This window comes from Eulemur rufifrons, chromosome 13 (assembly GCF_041146395.1).
Source record: "Eulemur rufifrons isolate Redbay chromosome 13, OSU_ERuf_1, whole genome shotgun sequence".
Classification (NCBI taxonomy): Eukaryota; Metazoa; Chordata; class Mammalia; order Primates; family Lemuridae; genus Eulemur; species Eulemur rufifrons.
The window spans coordinates 7,258,550-7,278,109 of NC_090995.1; the positions used below are offsets into that span (position 1 = coordinate 7,258,550).

Here is a 19,560-nt window from a genome sequence, read left to right on the forward strand (position 1 = left end):
CCTGTTATTATTTTTGTAATCACATATAGAGTTATTTCTTTATTTTTTTTCCTTGCTTTTCCATTCTTTTCTTCCATTCTCCTCCCCTCCCCCCACCCCACATGCCTCTTCAGGCTATCAGAATATTTTAATTTGTTTATTCAACAAATATTTAGTGAGCTGCTTCTATATGTCAGGCATTATAAGTGAAAACCAACTTTGTGTCTTATTGGTACTTAGAGTTTAGTGCAGGAGTCCAACACTACTGAAATTATTAAATACGTAGAGACAGAGTTACAAAGAGTCTGTGTCAAAGAACACAGGAAATGGTGACTAAAATTGTCTGCTACACTCCTGAAGCCAGTCTTGAATGTTACTTCTGAGATTAGATTATAAAAAGACCCTGACATCTGTCCTATTCAATTGTTCTCTCCCTGTCCCCCTTTCTCTCTGAATTTTATCATTCTTTCCTAACCTCTCCAAAATGTATTCATTCTGAGTCCTGAACATACAGGTCCTGTTTTCTGTTAAAGAACTTAGTAGTTTGGATAAAATGATTTACATGGAGCTCTTTGAAAGCAGGAGCTATATCTTATTTATCTTTGCCTCTCTGGAAGTTAACACAATCCTTAGCTTACAATATATGCTCAACAAATAGTTGTTGAGTCAAGGATAATAATTAAGGGTGTACCGTACAATGTTTACCTCTTTCAGACCTCAGACAACATATGTGAATTGTCACAGGGGAATAAGGCCTGCTACAAACAGTTTCAAGAGGTGAGACTAATAATGGGGAATCTTAGGAAAAAGGAATTCCTTTTAAAATCATAACTCAGTAGGTACATCTCTGCTACAGCTGGGCAAATAACCCTTCCATGGTAAGTTGCTGAGGAAAACCCACCATTCTCTCCACACATAGCCGGAACCTGGCTTCGGTGGTACCGGTTTAAGATAAGCTATCTCTGTGCAATTCCCACTTTTATCCTTCTGTGACTGTAGCAACAGATTTAGTTTACACTAATTTTTTTAATTATTACTACTGTTCTATTTTTTTCAATTGGCATATTTCCTTATGTTATTTATTTTCTTTTAGACGTATTCTTTAAAATAGTTGTTCTCTTTATGATGGCTTCTTGCCCAGTGTTTTTGAATTTAACTTTCTAGGAAAATCCACTAACAATTTATGAAATTATCACATATTACTCAATCTAAAATGTTTCCTATTGTAAGATGCATAATTGTTTTACACATCAATAATAAAGACAAAACTGCTGACAGTTATAATTGCAAATAGCAATTGAAAGATGCATCCTAATTTTAGAGATATGAAAATATGAAAAATTATTTTTTTTAGTTTATAAAATACAGAAAAATCATTTTCATGGCTTTACCATAGACTTCCAGTCATATATTTATACAAAGTTATTGAATTATTTTTATGGTAATGTTAGGCAATGCAATGCTGTATTGTATATTTAGTGCAGAACAACAGAATTACTTTTTTTTTTTTTGAGACAGAGTTTCGCTCTGTCGCCCAGGCTAGAGTGCCGTGGCGTCAGCCTAGCTCACAGCAACCTCAAACTCCTGGGCTCAAGCGATCCTCCTGCCTCAGCCTCCCGAGTAGCTGGGACTACAGGCATGTGCCACCGTGCCCGGCTAATTTTTCTATGTATATTTTTAGCTGTCCATATAATTTCTTTCTATTTTTAGTAGGGACAGGGTCTCGCTCTTGCTCAGGCTGGTCTTGAACTCCTAAGCTCAAACAATCCGCCTGCATCGGCCTCCCAGAGTGCTAGGATTACAGGCGTGAGCCACTGTGCCCGGCCAGAATTACATTTTTTTAAGCACATTCTAAGAGCTTTTGGAGCTGTCCTGCTAGAGTGAAACCCCCTGAAGTCAGAATCTTTGTCTGCTTAGTACGTACCCCCGTACCCCAACCGTCTAGAAGATACTTGATAAATATTTCTCAAGTGAATTTATAAGTGAACACCAAATGTCTTTTTCACCCAAGTAAATCAGGGAAATAAGAATTACTAATCAGTGAGCTCCTCCCAAATGCCAGCTTATGCTTCTCAGATATTTTGTATGTACTGCAGCATACATAGCTTCTCGTGCCTTCCTCTTTATTTGTTACCAAGTTCCTTCAATGTTATTTTGATAAGTATTGTGATTGTATTTATTACTCACTGATGTTTCTAATAGCTTTTTAGTGAATTATCACTAAAGAAATTGAATGACATAATTGGCCATTTATGGCTATCTACACTTGTGCAACTCAGGAAGTTAAGAGGGAAAACAAAATCTTCATAACTGTTTTGTATTAGTACGCTCGGTCCACTTGGTAAGAGGTGGTAAACTATGGAAACAGATTGGCAGAGACACCAAGCTGGAAGGTCTGTCTTTTATTCTCATTTATTCTTTTCCTCCATTTCTAAGACATATTTCTGTCACTTTGGTGATGGCTGAATATAAAGTTATCTACATGTGATGTCATTTAGAAAAATGCCCCTAAGTTACCAGTCCAATAACATATGCAATCTCCACATCTCAACAGTTATTCCATATTTCACTTAAACCTAACATAAATTCATTCTAATTCGGAAGGCAGAACATGAGAGTGGCTAAGGTCATGGCTTCTGGAACCAGGGTCCCTGAGATAGAAACTTTTCTGGGTATTATTAGCTATATGCACATGCAAATTTAGTTAACCCTTATGTGCCCTATTTTCATCCTTCTAATGTAATTAGTACATCTTTTACAGGGTTTTATAAGGATTAAATGAGTTAACACATATAACCTTTTTATAACAGGTCCTATCAGATGGTAGGTGTTCGTGTTGGTTTTCCCTGTTTCCCTTTGGGATCCACCGTGGCCTCCATGGCCCTGCTCTGCGTCCTAGAACGCTAACCTTCATGGTCTTTATACTTGGCCTTGCCCTCTGACTTCAGGTTGGATTTGCACTTGTAGACAATGAAAAGAGATGGGAAGATAGGAGGAGTGAAATGGGGGTGTGTTCTCTTCCCATTTCCTCATTGCCTGATTGCGGTTTTGGCAATGATTCTCTTTCTCTTCCCGTCCTGAAGTTCACTGCTGCTATGAGTGGTGCTCTCTCTCCCATGGCTCTAGCTGTTGACAGGTCTGGTAACACTGGTCCCTCCCCACCCCCATCAGTCTCTACGGAAGTCAAGGTTTCCTGTGCATCTAGGCCCTGGCACTTCAACATTGCTTGTTTATGCCTCTAACACTGTTTACATCTTTGTGAATAATCACTTCAACACTCCAGTGAACTGTTTGGGTGTACCACTCATTTGCCCCTTGAATATCAAACAATATATTGCTAAATTATTTAGTTTAAGATAAATATTATTTCTTTCAAGTCAGTGAAGTAAAGAAATGGGGGGTTGAAAACTTAGGTAAGGAAAATCAGTTTTATTAATCTAGATTTCCTGAGAAGTAAAGGAGGAGCAGATGGAGCTGGGGTTATATTTAAGCTACAACAGAATAAAGGCTGAAAGATCTTCTCCCCAGGGGGTTTACATGTGGGCCCTTTTACTTCTCTCTTCTGGAAAGTTCTGGAGGCAAGTACTTAGAATACAAGGGGTGGGGTTGGGAGGTGGTTTAGGTGACCAAATCAAGTCCAATATACAGCAAATCCTAGTTTCAGAGTTTAGGGAGGTAAAGCATCAAGCTTTTGGAGTTGCTGGGTGGGTTGAGAGGAAGAGTGATTCTCAGTATTGAGCGGAAGAAACTTGAAAGGCCACGTAACAGAGAGCTAGACCTGCAAAGGTACTTGTAGGAAATAAATAAGACCATTACTAGTTTCTATTCCCATAGGAGTTATAGGAAGAAACAGGAAACGTGCAAAATTATTAAGTACAATGGCTGCATATTGTGGAAATGGAATAAGTGTCACAACCTTTTACTCAACGGGGCACTCGTTTGGGGAAAACAGCCTGTGTCAGTATCTCCACTCGATAACTACATTGGGCATCTGTGCAGGGCTGAGCTTGCAAAAACAGAGACCATTGTGTGTCATGAAGGTGGACCTGGGGCATGCCGACATTAGCACTGTGTGAAGCACTACTCTTTCATGAACAAAATAGTAATCGTTTTATTCAGCCTGGAAAGGAATTTAAAATAATTGGCCCTTCGAAGCTTTCCCAGTAAGACTCACTTTCACCTTATTCAGAGTTAAGAATTCCTAACTCCCAAGTCAAATAAAAATCTGTAGATAGCTCAATTCTAACAGTTATCACAGGATTGGAGAAAGTATAGTGTATCAATAAGAGGGAAGATTTGAATTCCTGGATTTGAATCCCAACTGTGCTGTATTATCTGTATAACCTTCTCAAATTTTTTTCAACTTCTGGACATCTCAGTTTCCTCTTCTATAATCTTGAGATCAGAATAGTATCTATTTTGGGGGAATACCATGAGGACTGAATAGGAGAACACATGCGAAGTACTTCATAGAGGACCTGGCACACATTAAGTACAGTTAGCCCTCCACATCCCTGGGTTTGGCATCTGTGGATTCAATCTAATGTGGATTCAACCATCAAGAATCAAAAGTATTAAAAATAAATAAAAATAACAATACAACAGTAAAATAATGCAAATAAAACCAATACAGTATGACAATTTACATAGCATTTGCAATGTATTATCTAGAGATGATTTAAAGTATATGGGAGAATGCAGGTAGGTTATATGCAAATACTATACCACTTTACATCAAGGGCTTGAGTGCTGGAGGATTTTGGTATGGGGGATCTTCCTGGAGCCAGTCCCCCACAGATACCAAAGGTCAACTGCACTTAGTAAATCTTAGCTGTTCTGTTGTGTGTAAATCAACCTAACAAATTTCTATGCATACTTTGAGGACAGGGTCTATGTAATATTTATCTATATCCATGACCAAGTCTATGATATAGTGAGTAATAATTGCTTAACAAATGAATAAGGTTAATTTGCCTTAAAAATTGTTTTCTTTTCTCAAAGAAAAACAAAAGACATATATTGTCCTTTACTGCAGTTGTCACCAGAGTTTCCATGTTAATAACTAGAGACGAGACTATTAATAGTTTGCTGCACTTTAACTGTATGTCTATTTTAGATATTAGCACACTAATAAAAATTCATATCTTTACCCTTAGGTACATACAGAATTACATTCACATTTAAGTTGTGAAATATTTGTAATATAATTATTTACTGAAAACAATGAAACCCTTATTAAAACTGTAACTAGAAATCAATTATAAGCCCCAGAAAAAGGGCATAGTTTCCTCACTTGAATTTCATTTTATAGAGAATATTCACAGATCCTTTTTTTGACAATGAAACTACATTGAGTCTATTTGTATTAAACAATGTACAAAGGGCAGCACTGGGTATTATAAACTTGGATGAACATTCCAATTAGCATAAACATATCAAAAAGACTGACTCTTATTACTAATTCTGCAATTTACTTTACCTATAAGAAGGCTTTTTCAAATTTAAAAACAAGTAGGCTTTTCTGAAAAAAAAAAAGTAATTATGGACTATTAGGTTTTGAAACATCCTATAAACTAGCACAAGGTTAAACATGAGGAGAATGCATAGCTTCATAGTTTATGGCTATTTAGACAGTACCCATTAGAGTATCTTACAGTTTAAGAATATTTCTGTTAGCATCTTATGTTATATGTTTATTGGGAGAGAAAATGATGATATATAGAATTATGATAATAGTGACCATATTGATTTTTCTAATAAGTAAGTGGAATAGTAACAAAGGTTTCACGTGTACACAGGAATCCCCAGTCATCTGTGATTCCACTTTCCCCAGTTTGTTACCCCTAGTTAACCACAGTCTGAAAATATTTCATGGAAAATTCCAAAAATAAACCATTCATAAGGTTTAAATTGCACATGATTCTGAGAAGCGTGATGAAATCTCCTGCTCTTCTACCATCATGCCCAGAAGGTGAATCACCCTTTTGTCCAGCATGTCCATGCTGTACACACTACCTGCCCTACACAATGTAATTGTGTAGGAAAAAACATAGTATATACAGGTTTTGGCACTCTCAGGCATCAACTGGGGATCTTGGAATGTATCCCTTGCAGATAATGGGAGACTACTGTAATCCCATTTAAGATTCACAGAAGCACTAGATGATAAACTCCTTAAAGACAGAATCATATCTGTCTAACTCATTTTTCAATGTCCTCATTAATCAGCACTGAGCTTGGCATAGTTGACATTCAATAAATATCTTAAACAACTGCATGATCTTTCCTTTGAAGTAAGATCCTAACTGGAAATGGATTGTCTTAGTCTGCTAATATTTTACTATTACTGAATGCATGCATTTTATCAAATCTACCATTGTTTGGCCCGGTTATCGTCATTTATGTGTGCTATACTTTCAGTGAGAGGATGCCTGAGAGATACCTTTACTTTATCACGTGTAGAAAACTGTAGAAGAATGGAAATTGGGTCTTAAATATCTAAGGAAGTTGCTAACACAAGCGCTGTAATTAAAAGAAAAGCCTGCAAAACTCTGATCCTGATCCACATAAACTGAAGGCTGGAAAAGATGATCATTAAAACTATCTTAGAAAGCACAGTCAGAATTTGTCAAAAGCTCTCTTGAAATTATGTCTCCCATTAATAAAACTTAAAGAAATACTCGCTAAAGTAATCGCTAGAAGCCGAAACCACAAGGTGTAGCTAAGACTTACCAGAACAGTCACCACACGTAGAACCACACCACGCATGTTATTCTCCAGTTTCTTATCTGTCAGTGACCCATTCAGACCGGTGACAGGATTCCAGCACCCAAGCTGAAAGATAAAATGGCTCTGGTCACTTTTCTGCCTGAACAACACTCCAATCACCTCTGTATAGACCTTACGGAAAACTATGATAGCTCTTGAAATAATTGGTATCAAAAGTGTCCTGCACAGGTTTTCTTTTTTAATAGCAAATGAAGCAATCAGAAATGTCATTCTGCTTTTAAATATCATCATATGGCATATGACAATACCCAACATGCTTTAGGAGGCTCATTGAGGACATTTGACTTAATGAGCAGTTATATATACAGCAATAATTCAGGCTCAGTAATGCGCTAATTGGAGAAATAATAGCGCATGTAATTCTAGCATAGCGTCTGTTCTAATATATCAATTACTGCACAAATTAGATTTTCTTATAGTTTCAATAGTTTTAATTTGATCATATATTGCTTTTACTGGGAAAAAAAACTACAATATTTTTAATGTGGTTAGAAGAGTAACTGCTTTTATTTGAGGAAAACATGTATACGGCTTTGTTGTTTTCAAACTATTCACAGTACATAAAACAATATAATTTGGCTTTTTTGTCAGTGCTATCAATTTGCTTGGAATATTTTGGCAGCAGTCTTTCCCTTGAAATCTTACAATGATTCACTGCTCTTTGCTCTCCAAAATACTGGTTTAATTTTACAGTCTCATGTAGTTCTTATCTCTTGTAATACCCAAATCTGAGGGCTACCAGTTTTAAAATTATTGCCTATAAATCTCAATGGGATAAAATTGATGACTCTCAGTCAAAAATAAGGAGAAAAGAAAGAGATGATGTGACTTGAATTACCAGATAACTGCTTAAGGAGCAAAGCTGCAGAGAGACTGTTGCAATGCACATCTCGGGAAGAAATGTCCTGCTATTGATCCTGATACCGGCTCCTTGAGCCTTCACATTTGGGAACCTCTTCTGCATCTGCACATTTTAAAAATGTAACAAACCTTTAGTCGTATTTAGAGACTGTTTTGATTAACTGAATGGTGAGAGGGGCAAATGTTTATTTGTGCTGTTTCCTCCTGATGATTGTGATTTATTTCCTTGTATTGCATTTTGTCTGCGGCTTCCTAAGTCATCAACATCCTGGCAAGCTTTCCCCCAAAATAAAAAATATTGGTGCTTCCTATTAAAACCTAAGTTTCTCTTTGAGCTTCCCAAGAGGTGTTTAATTAAGAAAACTAAAATGTACATAATATATCTTAAAAGAAGGGGATGTCACAATATAAACAACAAAGCCAGCTTTTTTCTTATTAAAATAATTTGAAAATGCTGCTAATTGTTGGTTTCAACTGTAAAAGCACACTAAATTCATACAATGATATGACATTCTTAGTTACATAAAGAGTCTAATTAGAACTTAGATCCAATTAGCAAATCCAAATGTGTTGAAAGTCTAATTATCAGAGATATTGTAGTCCTCTTGCCAAATTTAAAACTTTATGAAATTTCTTTTGAGCTTTTGTTCTCTTCTGAGGTCAACAAAAGTCTATCCTCAATTACATTCCCTGATGTGCACTTTTTATAATTACTTCTTCAAGAGGATTTTATTTTCCTAGATCAAATAATATTGGTGGAAAACAATGTTCTATGACAGTAAATGGAGTGCTAAATTTCCAATGTACTATCTCCATATTTTACAAAGGTATTACTTAATTTTAAGCTTAACAAATAGCTTTTAGGGCATAATCTTGTTCATGGTAAATAAATCTAAGCTGCCAACTTTTGTGACCCCTTGGAGCTGTTTTTTAAGTTTGGTGAACCTATTGTCAGTTTGTCTAAATAAATGATATCTATTAGTGTCAACTGGACTATAGCATTTTGGTGTATTGAGTAGTCAAAATATTTTCTACTGGATTAGCAACAAAACTTGTTAAGCAATTTGTTTCAACACTGCTATGGACAAACAGTTTAAAATAGATAATTTTTAATTTATTCTGAATTATGGTCTCCTTTAAACATAATTAAATATGGTCAATGGTTTAAAAATTCTAAGGCACTCTAGTGTTTGGGGGTTTGAAATAACACAACTACCAAAGCATTTGGAGTAGGTAGAATAGGTCAACACATCTCATCTTCTGATCTAGGCAGTGATTTAATCATTATTTATACCATATATGTTGTTTTTTCTCATTTTTTAAAATTTTAATGTTTGGCTAGACTCTCTCATATATTAATAGATCATAAGACAATAATTTCTTTCCTCTGTTTGATGAAGGATTTTCACCTTTGTGTATTCTCTTTTTTGTTCTGTCTGACTCACATATGTTTTGATAATAGCAGTTTTATAGTTGTTCTTCTTAATAACAGTGGTATGGATTTTAGGATTGGTAAATTCATTTTAGTTAACTCAATTCTTCCTTCATATGCACAAACTCCAAAGTTTTCTAAATATTAGCTGTGGACATCAAGAACTAAAAGGTTAAAGACTGAATTTTGGGCTACAGAATGTTTAGGATACAGATTCTCTGGAAAACTGCAGAAATAAAGGAGATCCTCTTATCACATATCAAAATGTGATATAAGAGACATCATTAAGAAATTAAAATAATACTTATATTCTACATTGAATATATTTTTGAACATTGTTTAATACTCTCCATGTGTCAACCATGGTACTGAGCTCTTTGTATATGATCTCATTTAAGCCTCAATATAATTTTATGAGAAGGTGCTATTACCATTATTATTTTATAAACAAGGAAACAAAGAACTTAATTAAGGCCACGCATCTACTAAGAGCTGAAACTAGGATTTAAACTACTTCTTTTAAAAGTCCAGATTCACTGTTCTTCCTTATGTTGTTTTATAGCTTATGAATCCTTTTCATAAACATGATATTTAAGGAGAGTAGAGTTGATATTTAAATTTTATAATTAAGGAAATTGAGGTTCAGAATTATTAAGTTGCTGGCTCAAAATAATAGCTAGTGGATTCACATCTTGGCAATAAAATTTAAAAGGCAGATCATCACCATCATAATTTCATAACAATTATTATAACATTTATATAGTGCATAGTAGGTGCCCATCATCTGACTCTTTACTTATATTAACTCATTGAATTCTCAGAACAACTCTTTGAGGAAGATAACTATTATTATTCCCATTTTACATTAGGGTAAACTGAGGATAGAAAGGTTCTGCTCTTTCCACTATGCTATCTTTCATCCGCTGCAACAGTCAGGAGAGCATTGGAGTAAAGCAAAGTGGTAAAAAAATGAAGTGGACAAGACACTGTCAAAAATATTTCTGGAACTCTATGCTTCATGCAGCTTCCTAAAAATATAAGCATGGAATACCTTTTATTTACCCTAAATCCTGATGATACTTCTCAAAATGTATGGCAAAGATGAATGAGAAATTAAACAGCAGCAGCACACAGAAGAAATGTTGATTATCCACATCATTTTGAAGGATTTCTCAAGTTTTAAAATTCTTTGATTTTTGTTCATATCTCCTCATCTCCCTGAGGTTCACTTCAAGCTATTTTGTTTGATTGTAATAACTCTTTTTTTCCAATAATATGCAGTAAAAATGAGTGAGGTTTACATACATTCAAATTGATTTATATCTGCAATGGGTAGTATTTCCTGCAGCATAGCAAGATTGACTGGCATAGTACTTGCTAAAAACTCGAAGAATTTCACTTAGGTTCAAGTGTGAGGCTTATGTAACAACTCCTCTGGTTTCATTGTTTGAAATTTCATTAATTTGACTTTGCTGGCTATGTGAAGAAGGTCGTTTTTGTTTGGTTGTGTTTTTGGTTTTGTTTCTGTTTTTTTACCGATGAGGCCAAAGACTAATAAAGATAATGCACACAAAAATCTCATACTGTATCTCTTCAGCTGAGTGCTTTCTAAATAAAAAACAATAAAAGTGGCCCCTGCAGCACACGAGATTTACAAAAAGTCACACTGCCAGTGGCAAAAAAAGATTCACTATCTTCTGTAGCCTGGCAGTCAAGAGAAAATTTAGGAAGGATAAAAAAGTGAAGACCAATTCAATTTCCTTTCAATTACAGTATATCGATTTCCTATAGTATTTCTGGTTACTGCCTGAAGTCATTTTAAAACCTTAAAAATGCTTAGTGCTTTAATTACTTCCTTCATTGAAGCTTTGGCAATAATAATCTTGTAGCATTCTGTTAAAATCAACATAATATCTTGTGTTCCACAAACTGATTGATGTATTTGCATGATCACAGTAGCGTGCTCCTAACATTATGTGTACTAGTGATCAAGTTTTATATATTTACTCTCTTTTCCTCATTATTTCCACTTTTTATTTGTCCATGGGCTGTAAGGGATGACTTTTGACTCTTAGTTTTCACATCACTATTTTTCAGGCAGTGTTATAATGTCAAAAGAGCCGAACTGCTCAACTTTAATTTTACGCTCAATAGTTTGTAGGCTTTAATAAGAGGAGTCAAGAGAGCTCTTAATTGAATACCAAATGGAATTTTCTGCATTTATTAGCTTGTACTCATATGGAACAAACGAAGCCTGGCTGTCCTACCAAAACTCCAGCTGCAGGACATGAAATATCCAAGGCACTGAGGGCTATATGCTCCCAGCTACTGTTCATTTATTTGCTTTCTCAGTCTTTGAACAAAAAGAGGGAACAACAAAGGCATAGGCAAAGCAGCTTGAAAACTAGCCATTTGGAAATGCGCAGTGTTTGTTTGGTAGATATTACTTCTTTAATGGGAAAAAAAGTGTAAAAAATACATATGGCAGGTTGACTCAGATACATGTTTTACAGAGTTAAATTCGAATATTTTCCTCTTTGACATGTGTAGGAATGCAGTGTGCCAGTAATCCTTCCAATAATAATTTTCTTTATGGTATTTCCACCTGTAAAATAGATTCAATTTGTAAGACATGCTCCCTAGAGGACGATTATATGCTCCTAAGGTTCTATTACTACAGTTTGGTCATTACCATGAAGTAGTAGTCATTCTTTAGGTTATGTGGAATGCCTTAGCACTTGAGTTTCCTTCAGGAGAAAATGTCTTTAAAATGTCAGGAAAAAAATCACATGGTTCAACCACTTCTATCTCCTTGCTTCACCACTGAAAACAAAAGCTTCTATACTATATAACAAGATGGACTTGTTAACTGATTCCTACAAATGAAGAATATAAACATGAGAAGAAATACATACCCAATTATATATACATACATATATACACACATATGTGTGTGTATATATGGAAATGGATCAAATATGTTTTATGCAGTTATAATAACCATTCTGTTATCAACTGGCATTTAACTAATTTAATGGTATTCCACCATTATAAGTTTTCCTTTATTTTATAATTCTTCTTGGTGTAAGATTACTATTACACTATATTTAGAGGCAATATATCATAGCAGTCAAGATTAGAAACTCTAGAACCAGACTCCTTAGGTTCAAGCACCTGCTCTGACACCTGCTGGGTGTGTGCTGTTGGGTCCCAGTGTTCTCAGCTCTCAGATGGGAATAGTAAAAGTGATTTCCTCATAGGGTTGTTGAAATTATTATTGATTTCCTATATGTCAAATGTTTAGAAGTGTTTGTGGCACACAAAGAGTAAAGAAGTACTTGTTGTTATTTCTATATAATCAGAACTCTTTTGTACCTTGCTCAGTCTCATTCTTCAGGTGACTTATAGTTTGAGTGATAAAATATGACCCTAACACTGTAGTTCTCAACTTCGGCTTCACATTAAAATCAACCGGAAAGCTTTGAAAAATGCCAATGCCCTAGCCAAACTTCAGAACAATTACACCAGAAGCCCCAGAGCTGGGACCCAGACATCAGTATTTTTTAAGGCTTTTCAGGTGACATCAATTTGTATTCAAGGTTGAGAACTACTGCCCTAAAACTTGCTCTAACACACAGGGAAGGCAAACTCACAGACTGGCTGCTTAACCTTATTAAGTGAAGGCATTGTTTGTACTGGCTTCCTTTGCAAAAGCTAACTAGGGACACTTCTTCAAATAAACAAGCAATTATATTTTACTTATTTTAAATAGGATATGAGCTAAAAAAAAAAAAAAACTCTGTGCCAGAATGATGCCTACCTTGTCCATGGTTGTACTCTTAGCCCTTATCATAGTATTGGTGCATTGGTACCTGGCAGGTCCTAATAAACTAATACATGCATTGAATCGAAACTCCTGCTGTCCTCTTTATTCTTCTTTCTTTTGGCTCTCCAGTTCAAGCTGAATGAAAAACCAAAATGCCTCCAATTTGAGATTGTGTTCCACTATCTTGTACCCCTGACAATTGTCATGATTCTTCACAGTGATTCTTCTCACTCAAATTCTGTTAGCTTTCCTTTTCTATCTGATGAGACTTTTTTCTAATATTACTTTAGCATTTAATGATTACTGTCTGATAAAAGTTACTGGATTTTCTTCTCTTCCATTCCATTCTACCTTGAAATATTTTAAAGGGATATTCATTTTAAAAATCACGTTAAAATTCTTACTGTCTTTCCTATCTCCTTCATTAAATAATTAACCACTTCAGCTCAGAGACACCATCTTAATCATCCCTGTGTCTATTACAGTGCCTGTTACAGTGTTTTGTACAAGGAAAATAATTATTTTTATGAAACCAACATGGTCAATATAAAGCATTTCCATTGTACTTTAGATCTTTATTCCCAAAAACCTCGATCCCAGACATTCTTTTCATTTTACTACCACTTCACTGTCTTTGCTTAGATCTCTCAAAGGAAGCTCATCTATAAAATTAAGCTCATAATCTACCATCCACCCAGTTCCGCCAGCCAGAAACCAAAGTCAGTCTCATATCCAATCCATTGCCAAAGTCTGCCAATTTCACCTCCTTAAATAAAAAATCTCTTGAATTCACTTAACTCCGTCTCCTTACCACCACACTAGCCCAAGTTAGCTTCATAGCTTCTCTTTTATAATGTTTACTCTACATTGCAAACATAAACATAAACTTATAAATTATGTCATCTGCTTAAAATCTTTCTATAGTTTTCCATTGTTCTCAAGAGAAAGGCCAAATTTCTGGTGTGGCCTACTAGGACTTGTATGATTTGGTACAATTCATATTCACAGTTTCATGTCATATCCCATTCCCTCTCATTCTTCGAACTCCAACTACATAAGTCTTCTTTCAGTTTCTGGTGTTGGGCAAGTGGAAGGGGAAAGGAGGAGATGGGTGTATTCATACTTAATGGGTGTGGTGCACACCGTCTGGGGGATGAACACTCTTGAAGCTCTGACTCGGGTGGGGCAAAGGCAATACATGTAACCTAAACATTTGTACCCCCATAATATGCTGGGAAAAAAAAAAGACATAACTGTCCTGCCTTAAAAATTTAAACAATGTTTCTAAAGCATTGAAGCATATGGGAACCACTATGGGAGTTCTTAAAAAAATCCCCATGCCGAAGCTATACCAATTAAATCAGAATCTCTGGGCATGAGATCCAGGCATCAGTATTTTTTAAAGTTACCAAGATGATTCCAAAGTATAACCAAATTTAAGAGCCAATGGTTTTGAATATACAGTTTTTCTTGATTGGAACAAACTTCGATACCTGCCATTCTTCAATGAATTACTAAATTCACTCTTACTTGTCTTTTAGATCTCAGTGTAAACACCTATAGTTTAGGGTAAATTTTCCCCGACCTCCTGTCCCCACCCCCAGGTTACCTCATGCCACTCTAATACAGAATCATGTTCCTCTCTTTTACAGTAAGTAATATCATAGTTAAAGCTTTTACTATGTATGTTAGATGATTAATATTTATTGAACCAGTTTTTTAAAAATTTCATGGGTTCAGGAAAAACCACTGTTTTGTTTCCTCTTCCCCTTTATAAAATTCAATGTTTATTGAATACTAAACAAATTTAGATTTTTAAACAAGAAACTTCATACATTTTGCAGTGATTTTTGATTGTTTCTTACATGATGCCTTAAATAAGGATCTTAATATATAGCCAAGACACTGTGCTCACTGAGATTTTTTTTTTCCTTTTTAATTTGGATGGCCAATTTCTGGTTCTAATTCTTCTTGAGTGCAGAAGATCAAGGATGCTTTTCAAAGCCTTCAGTATGAGGAATAATGATATTACCCAACCCTGTACAGGATAAAATAAATTGTCATATTAGAACTATAATTGAACAATTAATATAGCAACAATAGTAATAATAATAATAAGAGTAGTACCTAACCTATACCTAGTACTTCTCATGTACCAGGCCCCATTCTAAGCCATGTACCTATACTAGAAAGAGTTTAGAGTAGAAAGTTATTTCTACTTCGCTAGAGAGAACCACAATATACTAATGAAATATAAACTGTTGAAACTTTGGGGGATGAAACTTCTAGAAGAAAGCCCTCTCAAGAATACAGAATCCTCTTGAGGAGTCTAGCTCCTGGCCAAAAACCTATGTGTGATTGTGCGCAGCCCTGGGCAACACAAAGGCTCTGCTTGGCCGGCTGTCGCAGGGGAAAGCTTCCCTCGCCACACCCACTTGGTGTACAGCCAGTGCACTGCAATCTCTGAAGGGAGTTGCAGTCAAGGACTCAGGACCCCCGGGCAGCCAACATTTTATACATATTTTCATTCTTAGCCCAGAGCCTCCATTCAAAGTCTTTTTTACTGGGGACTTTGGCATGAGGCCTTCCCCAGGAGCCTCTGCCAAGACAGTTTTGTTAGAGGGAGTTGGAAACCTTGGAGACAAGTCCCATGAAGGCAGAGATATCTGCCTGTTTTACTCACTGATGTATAGCAAGCAACTAGAATGGTGCCTAGTATATAGTTCACACACGATAAATATTTGTTGAATGAATGAATGGGTCTCATTTTTCTCAAAGGATAAATTAAATCTCAGCAGCATAGAAGAATTTTATGGCATGCAGATTTTATTTTCAGGTACACGACAAATCAGTTAATCTCATAAAATGCTGTCTAGTTTTGTGATTATACAATGGTTGAATATGATTGGATTCATACCAGGAGTCTCTCCTGTGATGAACAAGAGAGGGTTTCTCATTCATGTTTTCCAAATCACTCTCACTCTAGGCAGGACAATCAACTATTGCAATCTGTTTATCTGGGGCTGACACTGACACACTTCTGTCTAGGTCACTAGACAAAAGAAAAGAGTAATTCTTCCTTTTCAGTTCCCTTGTTATCAGATCCCCGTGCTTATGTTCAATGAGGATGAAGTGCGTGAGTTTCACTGGTAAGGATGAATCATCAATGATTAACCATGCCTCTAAGCTGATGAGTGGATTAAGAAAATGTGGTATGCATATACCATGGAGTACTACTCAGTGAAAAGAAAGAATAAAATAATGTCTTTTAAAGCAACTTGGATGGAACTGGAGGCCATTATCCTAAGTGAAGTAACCCAGGAACAGGAAAATAAATGCTGCATGTTCTCACTTATAAGTGGGAGCTAAACGATGGCTACATAAGGGCACACGGAGTGGTATAACGGACATTAGGGACTCAAAAGTGGAAAGGGTAGGAAGGGGCGAGGGATAAAAAATTATCTATCAAGTATAATGTACACTATTCAGGTGATGGGTACACTAAAATCCCAGACCTCACCACTATACGATATATACTTGTAAAGAATTCAACTTGTATTCCCTAAATCTAGTAAAATTAAAAAAAATAAATAAATAAATGAAAAAGACTCCCCCACCCCTCAAAAATGTAATACCTAGGATAATCACAAACAAAATAGCTACAGACTATATACGAAAGGCAAGGGGATAGAAACGTAAATATTTCACTACCAAAATAAACACAAAAGAAGACAGTAATGCAGGAAATAAGGGACAAAAGTGCTTCAAGGCATATAGAAAACAAATTTTAAAATGACAGAATTAAGTCCCTCCTTATTAGTCTGCCTTAAAAATGAAATTCTGAAATATATTACTACATGGATGAAGCTTCAAGACATTATGCTAATTGAAATAAGCCAATCACAAAAAGATAAATGTATGATTTCAATTATATGAAATACTTAGAGTGGTCAAAATCATAGACACAGAAAGAAGAATGGTTGCCAGGGGCTGGAGGGAGAGGGAAATGGGGAATTATTGTTTATTTGGTATAAAGTTTCAGTTTTCCATGATGAAAGAGTTCTAGAAATAGACAGGTGGTCATGCATGCACAAGAATATAAATGTGCTTATTCCCACTGACCTGTACACATTAAAAATTGAGATGGTAATTTTTATATGTATATTTTATAACAATAAAAATATTTTTTTAAAAAGGCTTGGCTATAATATTGAGTAATGGGAGGCTATGTAGAGAGAAAAAGGGGTCTTGTAGAATAGAACTAAGGCACCCCAGCCAAAAACCAGCACCAAGGTCCCAAATATGTGAGTGACATCATCTTGGATCCTCTGACGCTGACTGGGCTGTCCTAGTCAGCCCCACATGGAGCAAAAGTGATCTATCCCCACTAAGCCCTGCCTGAATATTAGATCCACAGAACCCATACTAATAAAATAGTTGTTGTTTTAAGCCAATGAGCTTCAGGGTGTTTTGTTATGCAGTATGTCATAATTGAAACACATGGCTTGTCAACGGTGAATGGGCAGTCATTGGTAGCCTTTGCCTCTGAAATTGACTGGACACCTAAGACTTCTAGAATACAGAAGGAAGTTGTAAATATATGTACATATATGAGGGTTATTCTCTTGTTTCTGCAATACTTTCCTTTGTATCTGAAAGCTTTTATTTTTTACATGCAAAATGTTTCCCTACTGCAATTCAGATGGACATGTCTGTATGCACTTTCATCTTTGTGGTTGATGAAAGTTGTCTACGAAAATTGTCTTTGAAAATTGTTTATGCTTTGGAAAATAAAGCAAATTAGATTATGACTGCTTTCCAATGCCTGCCATAATGAATTGCTGCAAACTCAGCTGTTTAAACAACAAAAATGTGCTCCCTCCCAGATCCGAAATCAAGGTGTTGGCAGGGCTGTGCTCTCTCCAAAGCCTTGAGGGGATTCTCTCTTTCGTTGCCTTTTCCAGTTTCTGGTGGTTCCAGGCATTCCTTGACTTGTGGCTGCATAACTTCAATTTCTGTCTCCATCTTCACATGGCCATCTCTTCTTCTCCTTTTTCTGTCTCGAATTTCGCTCTGCCTTTGTTTCATAAGGATCCTAGTCATTAGATTTGGGGCCCACCTGGATATTCCATGATAATCTCATCTCAAAATTCTTCTTAATTATATCTGCAAAAAGTCTTTTTATCCTTATTTGGTCACATTCACAGGTTCCAGGAATTTGTCTGTGGACATATTGTTGGTGGAGGGGGGATGCTCTTCAACCTAATGCAGATCACAATTCATAAATTCTCATTTTAGGGTCAAGTTTCCATGAGATCTATTTAATTAAAACACAATCTCATTGGGGAAAGAGTCAGTTTTATGAGATCCACATCCAATGAGGAGAATTTATGTTTTTGTATCTAACAATTGCCTAAAATTTCCTCAAATTAGAATTGAGAAAGCACTTCAACAGTTAATGAGTTTGCTTCTGTAGCACCTCTCAAATAATTCTCTTGCAGCACTTACTGTTTGAAGCATTTTCTTGGATTTTAGTCACTTAACTGCCTATTTCCTCCAGTAGAATTTTGAGCTCTACGATGGTTGGAATCATCTTTTCATCACAATACCTCCAGCAGTCTTGTACAGAGAAGACAATCAATAAATGGTTCTGATTCAAAGTATTTGTTTCTTTTTCTCTCAATATGTTATAATTGGTTTAATGGGTAAATAGTGGGCTTATTATCCCTTAGACATTTGTGACCGAAATACTGGGTTGTATTTCAAATCTACCTTTTTATCTGCTGAACAGTAGGAAAAGATCTCCCGTTTTTTTACTCCACTCTATCTTTGGCTCTCTAAAGCCAAATGTAAAAAATGGAAGGGACGGGGGAAGTTATGTGTAATTACCTACGGTCAGATGGAGATCCTAAAATCAGAGTGAGCAAAACTGCATTCCCCTCAAATATTTTCAACTGTTACAGCCTGTATTTTCATCAATATATTAATTCAGTTAACATTTTACATGATTATTAATTTAATTCTTTCATATTTAAATATATTTGTCTTATTTATAAAAGCAAGTAAAAAGACAGAATAAACTTGGAGAATAAACTTTTAATAAAAGTTGATCATTTATTAATATGTTACATATAATCAAACTGTATTATGAAAACATAATTTTTTCATAGATTTTCCTATTTTAGTGGCAAGTCAATTCTGCCGCGTAAAGCAAATAGATTTCTTAAGACATATTTCCTATGTGGAAAATCAATAACCAGGCATCACTCTTGTCTTGCCAGTAATAATTTAGATCACAGGTTACTGAGAATAAAATCATTAATCAATCTCAGACCTCTGTACACAGTAGGAATTATTCAGGAGGTAACAGAGGAAGTTGTGTAACGGGATGTTCTGTCCAACTGAGAAAATGATTTTTAGCTGGAACCTCATTCAAGAGGTTATTCCTCCCAGCAAAAACAAACTGTAACCTTTCTCCAAAGTCAGAGCAGAATAGAGCTCCATATGCACAAAGGTTTTAAGCCAAATGAAGACATAGATTCAGAAGAGACACGTAGGCAGTATCAGAAAATTTGGAATGATCACTATAGCCTTGTAGTATTTGCTTGAACTCTGATAAATTTTGCTTAAGGTTGCTTTTGCTATGCGACAAGTGGGCAGCTTGTCTGGTACT

The 19,560-nt window shown here is 35.6% G+C and overlaps 1 protein-coding gene across 2 annotated transcripts in view; it reads right to left on the reverse strand.

Annotated features, from left to right (window-relative positions):
- Positions 1-19,560, reverse strand: part of GRID2 (glutamate ionotropic receptor delta type subunit 2) — a 1,124,557-nt gene that overhangs the window by 260,591 nt on the left and 844,406 nt on the right. For both annotated transcript variants that reach the window (XM_069485505.1, XM_069485506.1), the window contains one exon: positions 6,712-6,813. In XM_069485505.1, the coding sequence (XP_069341606.1) occupies positions 6,712-6,813 (102 nt within the window). The remainder of the gene's footprint in view (positions 1-6,711; positions 6,814-19,560) is intronic.